Here is an 11,198-nt window from a genome sequence, read left to right as displayed (position 1 = left end):
CGCATAGTAAAATAAGTAACGCCAATAGTCAAATATTGAAAATCTTAACATTTTATATTAAAAAATCTAATTTTAATGTAAAAAAGTTACACCAGATTTTGAGAACGTCAGTTTAAACTTTGATTCTTATTATTACTTTATGCTGTATTTAGATAAGAATTAGTATAGTCTACGTGTTATGTATGTTTATATAACGAAATATGTAATAAATTTCCTTATTTGAGTTACATTTATGTATTTAGTTTGTTTTACATAGTCGCTTTTTTAAGGTAACTTTTGTAGTATTATGACAAATTTCGCTTGTATTAAGCCAGTAAAATATTTAATTATGTACCGCATTTTGTCCCTAGGGTACACAATCCGAGCTCCAAAATACGGCAGGAACGATCTCGCAGTCCAGCAAGTTGTTGAAGAAGTATGGACGAAGAGAATTCACCGATAAAGTGATAATGTTCTTTGCATTCCTCTTCTTTATTGCTGTCTGCCTTTACATTGTACAGAAGAGATTATTTTAATTTCGGCAAACGGGTTAAATAGACATAATAGGGTTTCAATATTATGTATGCACTTGTAAAGACAATAGGTTTATTATTTAAAAAAGATAACACCATTAATGAAGAGCTGTAATATCGAGTTCTTAGGTTTTCGCGATTGTTACACATAGGAAATGAAACTATTTTTCCGGATTTAAATCGCGTATATTTGTTTTTTCAAACAAAAGGGTTTGTTTGAAAAAACAAATATACGCGATTTAAATCCGGAAAAATAGTTCCATTTCCTAAGAGCTATAATGTTACAAACTCATTGATATAACATTGTCGTCGGTTAAAGCGAAAAATTTACTTATCAACTTTGTTCCTATTCATATCGTTTGGTACACTCAGCGTCTAATCACTTAAAAGCTTGAATTTATTATTAAATGTTAAGGTCCATTATTGTTAAATGTTAATAAAATTGTCTACTTTGAACGTATCTATATAATATACCTATATTTGGTTACAATATTTAGATTACTTTGACGCTGACTGTTTTTATATCTATTTTTTTATTTATTTGTCGATTAATAGATGTTTGGTGCTGTGAGAAAACTACTAAACGTAAAATAAATGTAAATAGGTATTATAGGATGATCAATGGTTCATTTTTGTAATTTAGTTTAAACTTGTATTCGTATGTATAATGAATTTAAGTGTACCATTATGTGAGACTCTTATCAGCATCTCTGTACTTGATGTATGTAAATATTATTTATTAATTTATTTAATCACAAATAAAACATCGACTACTCAATTATTTAGGACCATTATTTCTTTTGTTCCTTAGGCTCAGCGGTTTTGCATATTGCGTCAAAGTCCAGGTATTAATAGTCTATTATATAACTTTATTAATCATCATCAGAGATCGAAATAGGCAATGTATATTTACCTGAACTACAACGTCAAAGTCAAAGTCAAATAATCATTTATTCCATAGGCAAAATAAATGCACACTTGAAAACGTTCACATTTAAGCTACTGCTCGTTCACTACGCTGATTGCCCTAAGAAGAAACAGTAAGAAACTCTAGGGATTGCTCTTTTCAAATATACTTAAATGCTATGGAATACACTTTGAATCAAATTTGTGTGGAATCTGTCTTCGTCTTGACATATATCTTTATCTAACACGTAGTCCTCAATTTTATAATATGACTACAATTAAAATATTTTTAATGTAGTTTTTAAACTCAGGAAATTATAATATTAATATATGCTCCGGAAGGTTATTGTAAATATGTATACAGTTCCCCATAAAAGAGTCGGTCACCTTGGTTAAACGAAATCTTGGTACCGTGAGTTTGGACTTAACTCTGAGGTTATATTACCTTATTGAAATTATATGTGTTTTTACGGGCATATAAAATACTTGAGTAAATGTACTGTGATGCCACAGTCATGATACCAGTCTCCTTTAACTTTTCTCTGAGAGAAACCCGAGAGCCTAAACGGTACACAGAACGAATCGCTCGCTCGCACAAGGAAATTATACACGTACAGTGGATAATACCGCCCTCTGAAATTTCGTTCTGTTTTTATCTATCTAAACGTTACTGGGTAAAGGTGCTATGGACCAACTGCAGAGAGTATGGAAGGACCGTAACATCGCGCGTAAAACTAAGATGAGATTGGTGGGCTCTTTGGTGTTTTCCATTTTTAACTATGGAGCGGAAACGTGGACACTAAAAAAGGCGGAACGTGACGAGGAAAATGTTGGGAGTCAATTGGACTGATTGTCGCACCAACGACTCAGTTTTGCAGGAACTGAACGTCCAGACCAGACTGTTCACCTTATGTTTACGTAGGATACTTCATTTCTTCGGTCACACTGCCAGGAAAGAACACAACAACCGAACAACTAACGGTCACCGGACGGATCGACGGTAAACGTCTGAGGGTTCGCTGTCCCATAAGATGGCTCTCGGCATGGGTCTCCATGATGCGCTCCACTATGCCAAAGACCGCCACAGATGGCACAGCGTTGTCATGCGGAGTTTGTGTCCGCGGGGGAGTCACGACAGTCAGTAATGATGAGGTGTATGACGCTAGGAGAAGGAAAAATTACTACGGCAGAGTATTTAGAAGAAAAGTTTTGAAATTGTTGTAATTGTAAAAATACTTCGTGTTGTTCTTTTAATCTTCCTTGGCAGTTTGTTTTTGTGATAATGTATAATTATACAGGTTTATTAGTACAATACAAAGCTCGCAGGTTTATGTTACTAACAACATAAGTAACAACTCACGTTCCATCACTTTAAATAATTCGTCAGATTTTACTTTCCTACAAAAATATAATATTTACATAGATCGGTCGAAATACATAAGTGATATATCTGGAAAGGCCGCTTGCACTTTTGAACTTACAACCTTACTCTAAAAAGTGGCAGATAGTAAAACAAGAAAGTTTATTTTTGGTAAATTTATTATGTTTTGTAAAAAGCCATGGAACAAAACGTCGGGGATAGTGCAATAACGCGTAACTAGCATTTGATTATAAGTTTCCATTTCGGTAAATTAGTGGCCAAATAAAAAACGCGTAACTTTCGTGCAAACAAATTAGCGGGAATCTATTGTTATTAGTCCGTAAACAACATAAATTAATGCTTTTACTGTGGAAAATTTAAAGTTATTGAAATAACAAAGTAACGATGTACAATTATTCTCTCGTGAAATTTGGTTTAGTGCTGTTACGGGCCTTTTACCAATGCTACATACCTACGCGGATTGGCACTATTCCCGGCGAAAAGTCGCTGTTTATGATGTTAGTTATATAGTCCTGCGTGGTTGTTGGTATTTACAAGTAACCCCGCACGTAAACAACAAATATTCCGAGATTTCAGGAGGAGGTTTTATCCACTCTATATGTACTACTCGAAGTGTAAATATACTGTGCATATTCCGATATCTGGTCATCATTCTTCCTTTTAGATTAATGGAACCCCGTGTTAGTATACATCTGAATTAAAACGTAAAACACAAGGTTATTGTTCGATAATAATAACTGCCGCCGTCATGTGGTTAGAGTCTGTCGTTGCACGCGATCGTTGGATATGGTACATTATTATCGTCAGTTAGAGTCAGGCCGCGGTGACAGGCAGCTGGCTGTCTCGCTCAAATTAGAACCGGTCGCGCTGGGTCAAGTACACAGCGGTTCCTCACCCCGACAAAGTTACGCACCGCAATGTATTTTCGTAATTTCTCTGCGCTCTTTCTAACGTTGCTCTTTTCGCAAAATGTTGTCTCATTCAAAATCCTCGCTATTGTCTCCGCACCACTACGAAGTCACTACATGGCTTTCCAAAATTTATTCAATGAACTTGCATACCGGGGGCACACAGTGACAGTAATCAATAACTATCCGAACGAATGGCCTATCACAAATCTTCAGTTCGTGGATATAAGCAGTAACAACACCAACTACGCTGGGTACTTCACTCCTTTAGAATTCTACGAGACCTTTGATTCCACATATCTACATTTATATAATTTCTTCAGACATTTCCAAATAACTCCTGATGCTTGTAGAGCAGATTGCGAGAATTTATTTACGAATGAAAATGCGAGGACTCATTTGGCAGAAGACGTTAAGTACGACGTGATTTTTGCCGAACAATTTATTGGTGATTGCGGACTGGCGTATGTGGGAGCATATTTCGACGCTCCAATCATCGGCATTACATCTCACGTGTTACTACCGTTAAGTTACTCAAGGTTAGGATTACCCTTTGACGTCAGTTCCGAGCCGTTTTACTTTTCAAAGAGCGGGCCTAATCCGTCACTATATTACAAAGTCGAAGCTTTTGTTTTAAATCATTTCTACAACACTGTTGGGAGGTGGTATAATCAACGGGCAGTTTACGAAGTGTTTTATCGATTTCTTCCTGACTTTGCCTTGGATATTGAGAAGATTGCTGAAGAGAGGATAAAGATGGTGTTCGCTTACCAGCATTTTTCGTTAACTGGATCTCGTATTCAGTCGCCTCATGTGCTGGAGATCGGAGGGATTCATATCGGCAAACCAAAACCCATGCCAGAAGTAAGTGTATTCATTTTTTCTCATTTATTTTTTCTTATATTGTGCTTGATTGAGAGAGGACATGATGTAGCCGAACGTTCGCCACTGTCATTCTCGCTTGTTCATGGAATGCGAAAATAAGATATAGATAGGGTACAATTGCAAGAAGTCTTATAGCGCGCAACTGACGATTTCATTAGGTCTATATGGTGTTCGTCGCCACATGTTTGCGCCGTTACGAATGCGATGGGTGTTGTAATTTATTTGGCTCACTATTCATAGTATCTATTGTTGGTAGTACTAATAATAGATTGATCCCTATTAGTAGTAGTACGTCGTCACTTTTCATCAGGTGCGTCTCACAAAGGGACGATGAGGTCGACGATGTAGCATGCACACCTAAATAATGCCTATTCACTCTCGCCTTGAAAAGGCCCAAGTTATAGAGTTCTGGGAATAAGTCTGCAGGCAGGGAATTCCATTCCTTGGTCTTTCGCCATATAAATGTGGAAACCAAACGCTTCGTGTGAATTCTTAGAAAATCCTCAACATAGGGGTAGAACCCCGGCCTACGTCTAGTCCCCCTATGATGGAAAGGGAAAGGCGGAATTAAATCAAGCTGTGATATATCCTGTACAATACTGATATGAAGGCAACTTTACGGCGGTATCCTCGTCTCTGCGGTTAAATCGTTATATCGTAGGTACACAGCGAGCAATACTTCTGATAAACTGATAATTTAATATGCAAATGACCTATACCTATAAAATAACCGGAACCTGTATACTATTTTTTGTTTCAGCCCTGGGCCCTGACTTTAATTCAAATCAGAATTGATCCGATCGGTAGCCCATCCGCAATATTATACGCCTCGACTCGGAAAAGACGCACTTTCCGATCGGGAGAGGCAATCAAAATCAAGCAGCTGGTTTTGAGTTAATGACCCCCTCTATTAACTCAAAATCGGCTTAGAAATTTAACCGGTTCCGGTCCTTAATCTGTTCCATTATTATTCGTGCATTTAAAGAACGTAATTATGTTATTGAATTATTTTCCAGAACGTGGAACAATTTTTAGCAGATGCAGAATTTGGGGCAATCTATGTCAGTTTTGGTTCAAACTTGAAAGCCAATTCAATGTCAGCGGCGAAGATGCAGCAATTTCTAGACGCCTTCAAGAAGATTCCTCAAAAAGTAATTTGGAAATATGAGAACGCCACTTTTCATGAAAATCAAAGCGTTTTTGCTTACAATTGGTTTCCGCAATTAGATATTTTGTGTAAGTAATAAAAAATGAGTAAGTGACTATTTGAATTATGGTGTAACTTATAACTAATGTAGGTACGTGAGGCGCACCATAAGTTTCCTGAATTAATAAGAAAAAAATACTATAAATGGTCAGAAATGAATTTACTGTTTCTCAAAATATACTCCGTTAGCGTTAATGCACTTTTTCATACGAATGAACCAATTTTGAAAACATTTATGCCACTCCTTCTGTGACTATCTCTGAAACATATTTTTGATACTCTTCGACAGCCTCTTCAGGTGATGAAAATCGTTGACCGCGTAACTGGTTCTTAATTTTTTTTTGGAAATAAATAAAAGACACAGGTGCCAGATCAGGACTGTATGCGGGATGGCTCATAAGGTCAACGTTGTTCATCTTAAAAATTCATTTGTCTGCCTGGCCGTGTGAGAACTGGCATTATCGTGGTGCAAGGTGATACGGGGTTTACGGTTATTTTTAAGGAGTTTGTCAATAACTTCCGGCAAACGAATGGTCATGTACCAATAACTATTCATGGTATAACGATTCTCCAAAGCAGCAGTAGCCACGTGTATTAAAAAAAGAAGCAATCATCCGCTTAGAGGTAGTTTGCACGCGCGCCACTTTAGGTGGTTTCGGCTCATCTCGAAAGACCCATACGCTCGATTGCTGCTTTGTTTTGGGATCGTAACTATAAATCAATGTTTCGTTACCTGTTACTATGTCCCACACCAAATTTGACACCCTTTGGTGGAATCTGAAAGCATTGCATCAAGTGACGCGATTCGTTTTTGAGCCTCAGTCAAATTGTGTGGGATCCACCGAGAGTATAGCTTTTTGACACTCCAATGTTTGTGTAGTGTTGATTATATTTAGAAGATGCCCAAATCTCATGGTATGTCACATGCCTGTCTGTTTTGATCATACGGCGCACAGCATCGATGTTTTTGTTGTTCACAGCAATGGACGGGCGATCATCACGAAATTCGTCACAGAGATTCTCACGACCGCGTTTGACTTCTGCAAACCAGCTATAAATAAGTAGTCGTCTTGTTTGGTGCTTTATCGCCAAAAGCAATTTGAAGTCGAGCGAAGCTCCGCTGAGCTGTTACATTACACTTCGAAAATTTTCAAGTTAAATCCATGGTGATGTACTTAGACAATCAATTTCTAAGATGACGCCACAATGTAAAAACAAGTGACAGTTAGATGAAACAAACTGTATTGTACAGCGAGTTCCATTTTCAAATGTTGTAATTACTGTTTAAATATTGTTTATGTAAGTGGCCATTTTCGGAAACTTCTAGTGTGCCCTATGTATTTTACGTTCTATGTAGGTAATATGCAAATAGATAACAGATTTTCTTCAAAATTCTAAGTTAGGTACCTACTCTAATTCCTGTTGAGACAAAATTAAAAGTCCATGTTAAACAGTAAAAGTAAACAAGTTTATATGGTGTGGAAGTCAAAGAATATGTAATAAAACAAAAAAGTACAGTGCACAGTATCTTTAACCGACTTCAAAAAAGGAGGAGGTTCTCAATTCGACTTTATGTTTTTTTTGTATGTATGTTACGCGATAACTCCGGTATTTGTGAACCGATTTTCATGATTCTTTTTTTGTTGGAAAGGGGGTACTTCCAAAGTTGTTCCATTTCATTTTGAAAAAAATCATCCACCTCTAAGGGTGGCTGTTCACACATGAAAATTCATTTTTATAAATAACGCCTAAATTTTACTTAAGGAGCAATTATTTTAATGGTTTTTTAAATTTTGCTATTTCTCCAATTCAAGGCGTTTTTCTCTCAATAAACTTTGAATAGTGAGACCCGATTTTTATTATCTCCAGTGTCAAGTCCTGTATAGTGGCGAATTTAAGGATATTTCAATAAAACTTTGCAAATAGACGTACTTCCACGTACTTTTGAGGTCGTTTTTTTTAGTATTCTGTACTGAGATTATATGATTTTAGGTCATCCCAAGGTGCTGGGTTTTGTAACGCATGGCGGAATGCTGAGTCTCTCTGAAACCACATACTGCGGTAAACCAGTGCTTGTAATCCCCTTTTTTGGCGATCAGTTCAGCAACGCGGCTGCAGCCGAAGCAATTGGACTGGGCAAAATTATATATTTTGACAAACTTAACAGTGACAACCTCGTGGATGGAATACGGGAATTAACGACACAAAAGTAAGTATTCATGTTGCTTTTGATAAGTATGTAGGTAAACTTGTATATATTATAATCAATGCATAATTTAATAGTTTATGCATCCTCATTTTATTATTGCAGAATGCAACAAAACGCAAAGAAAATTTCAGAACTTTGGCGCGATAGGCCAATGAATGTAATGGATAGCGCCATCTACTGGACTGAGTACGTAGCACGTCATGGATCTGGGCCACCACCTTTACCGTCACAACGAACTACGTGGTTCGAAAGATCGCTCATAGATGTCATTATTATTTTAAGTTGTTTATTTTTGATAATTTTATACGTTATATTCAAAATTATGAGGCTGATTTCGTTTGTATTAAAATTATTTAAAAATTCATGTTGTGAAAAGAAATTGAAAAATGAATAATTTAATTAAAATAATTGAAGTTAGTACTGTTGATTATTTTAACGGTATAGCCGCTCTGGCATTGGTGTATTTGTATAGTAAGGCATTGGTACTTGTATAGTAGGTAACTAGATTCTCATTTTCATCACACTTACTTGTATTTTTTTTTTATTTCTACGCTCCCGCTGCCGCCGGCTGTTCGAGCACTGGAGCCTCGAAGTTGAAGTCGTCGCCGTCGCGCCAAATTAGCGCGAACGGCCCCAAGTTGTAGTAGACTTTTGATTCAATTTATAAAAACTCTCGTAATACAAATAAAGTCGACTTTATTTATTTTATATTTTTTTAAAATATACATAATCATAAATACTATAACCTCATGAGCAAAAACAAAAAGTTTGAATGCTCAAAAGATTTTTTATTATTTTTTTTGTTCGTAAATGTGATATGAGTAAATTATAAAGTATTTTTAAACAAAACTGTTGTGAATATAAAACAAACGTATGAATGCATTCCAGTCACATTATATGCAAATAATTTAACGAATAAAGCAATTATTATGCTGGCCACGAATTAAAAAAAATTCTACTTAACCACTTGGAATTGATAATACGATGAAGCTAGAGAACTTCTTGCCAAGAATTAAAAACATTCGTTCTGTAATTCGTTTGTAATTCGTTTAAAGTACATTCGTTCTGTAATTTAAACGAATTATAAAATAGATATAAAATCTCAACTTGTATAGACCAGAGTAGTAGTCTTGGCCCTTTTCTTAGTAAAGACCAGTGTCATTAGCAGCTATATGCGTTGATTTGAGTATCAGTAGAGTTCCTTGTGAAATCGTTTGTCCAGGTAAGTACTGCCACCTTACTTACTTCTACCGGTAAATATTACTATGTTCCCGTTTTGGGACTTGTCAACTTGTCTCATGGTGACGGACGCAATGGCATTGCCCCTCAAATGTTTGCGATTTAAAGCTCTGAGTGGCATTCCAACTGTTATAGGCGTGTCAGTTACCACTAGGCGCATGATTTTTTCGTCACTTCACTTAGTAATAAAAAAGCTCTCGAACATACATCAATCTTCCCTTTATAATATTAATATGGGACAGTTGCTTGTATAGGTACTATGAAATGTGAGCGGACAGTATTCACACAATAAGACGGGGGTTAGTCAGGCTTTAGACAAGAAACCTTGTAGATGCGTTTCGCTCGAGAAGCTCAAGAAACATTAGTAATGCTATTCCTAATTAGCGCTTTTACGTAGTGATATAGTATGAAATGATTCTGAGAACAAAAGCCGGTTCACGGGATTTGAATTAGTTGGACACTCGTAATTAGTCACCGGGGCACGCTGCACAGGAATGACGTTTATTTTTCATCGAATGCTTTTGTTCTTTCAGTCGTGTTGAAATTTTGCGGTGTTGTGAATAATACTTTCACAATTACATACAGTTGCTCTGCGAGTTATGGAACGTGCTATGCTCGGAGTTTCTTCGAGGGATAAGATTCGAAATGAGGTTATCTGTAGGACTAGCACGACAGACATCTCTATGAGAGAATAGCAGTATCTCGCGTTTTATGTTGCTCTCGCTGAAGTCGCGTCCTGTCGTGCTAGCCTACTGACAGTTAACCAAGAAGTGGCAGTGGGCTGGTCATATCTGTCGAAGAGCCGAAAGCCGATCGGGGAAGCGAGTTCTTGAGTCTGTCGAAGAGCCGAAAGCCGATCGGGGAAGCGAGTTCTTGAGTGGAGATCACGACTTGGCTATTGTAGGTAGTCCCACAACGCCCTCTGGCCAGTTGAGAGTGACGATCTGAGAAAAGCTGCTGGTAGCAAATGGGTGTGACAAGCCGAGCACCGGGTGAAATAGCGCATATTGGGAGAGGTCTATGTTCAGCAGTGGACTGCGATAAGCTGATGATGATGACATGAACGTTTATTACAAACATGCAGGAGAGTTTGCCTTCTATAGAAAGCACAATTTACTATTTACAATGCCAAGTTGCTTAAAGTATTATTTAAGAGGTCTTAAATTACCATGATAAGTTATTCCTCAATGGTTGTAAGTGGGGCAATAAATTTTTTTACCGACACTCTGCTATCCTCAAACTTTTCAATAAAAAAAAAAAAATGCCTAACTCTTCTATATTTAATAATAGAAACTTCAATTTGTTTTGGTCTAAATCGAATTTCTAAAAATAGTAAAATATTCCCATTTCCATTATAAGTACTTATATTTACAGAAAAAATACATACCTAAATTCTGTTTGATTAGTAACGCAGGAGGTAATACTTAAAAAGTGTTCCGCAATCCTGAATATTTTCTTGAAGACTGGTCGCACCAAAAATTTGATTATACATGAACGACTAAACAAAACAATTAAAAATTATCATCACATGTTTACGACATGGTTGTAAAAATTCTGGTAATGCATAGGGGAAAAAAATTAAGTTTTTAATGAATAGTTGCGAAAATAACTCACAAACGGTTCACGTCCTGGTTTATGCTCTAGATCCTCCTCCCATTTTTATTTTCATTCATCACTCATTGACCTAGGTTAATGCATTTACCACAGATTCGTTAAAATCCAGGATACGTTTGTTACCTACGTAATCAATAATAATTATTATTTTGATAATACTATATGCCAGACAATCATACCCAATTGCCTGGTTTCAAACTGTGGAATTTCCTGTACTATGAGTACAAAAGCAATGGAATTCTGGATCACTACCCAGAGCGTCTAGACCGGAACTAATTTACAAAAGTTCTTTTTTTTTAACACGCACACACTCAACATAGCCCCGCATTAGGGAAAC

The 11,198-nt window shown here is 36.6% G+C and overlaps 2 protein-coding genes across 2 annotated transcripts in view; both read left to right on the top strand.

The window, feature by feature from the left end:
- Positions 1–653, top strand: part of LOC113237510 (vesicle transport protein SEC20) — a 12,194-nt gene extending 11,541 nt beyond the window's left edge. The window contains exon 5 of the mRNA XM_026474011.1: positions 351–653. Within this exon, the coding sequence (XP_026329796.1) occupies positions 351–515 (165 nt within the window). The 3' untranslated portion in view covers positions 516–653. The remainder of the gene's footprint in view (positions 1–350) is intronic.
- Positions 654–3,520: 2,867 nt separating this feature from the next.
- On the top strand, positions 3,521–8,372 carry LOC113237173 (UDP-glucuronosyltransferase 2B30-like; the record flags this gene model as incomplete). The annotated part of the gene is made up of 4 exons (XM_026473490.1): positions 3,521–4,571; positions 5,609–5,828; positions 7,792–8,008; positions 8,111–8,372. Coding segments are annotated over exons 1-4 (1,554 nt in total), but the record flags the coding sequence as incomplete, so codon positions are not given.
- Positions 8,373–11,198: the final 2,826 nt, after the last annotated feature.

This window comes from Hyposmocoma kahamanoa, unplaced genomic scaffold (genome assembly GCF_003589595.1).
Source record: "Hyposmocoma kahamanoa isolate Upper Pololo Valley unplaced genomic scaffold, ASM358959v1 93, whole genome shotgun sequence".
Taxonomy (NCBI): domain Eukaryota; kingdom Metazoa; phylum Arthropoda; class Insecta; order Lepidoptera; family Cosmopterigidae; genus Hyposmocoma; species Hyposmocoma kahamanoa.
The sequence above is the reverse complement of the archived record's forward strand: the minus strand, read 5'-3'. Positions and strand labels throughout refer to the sequence as shown.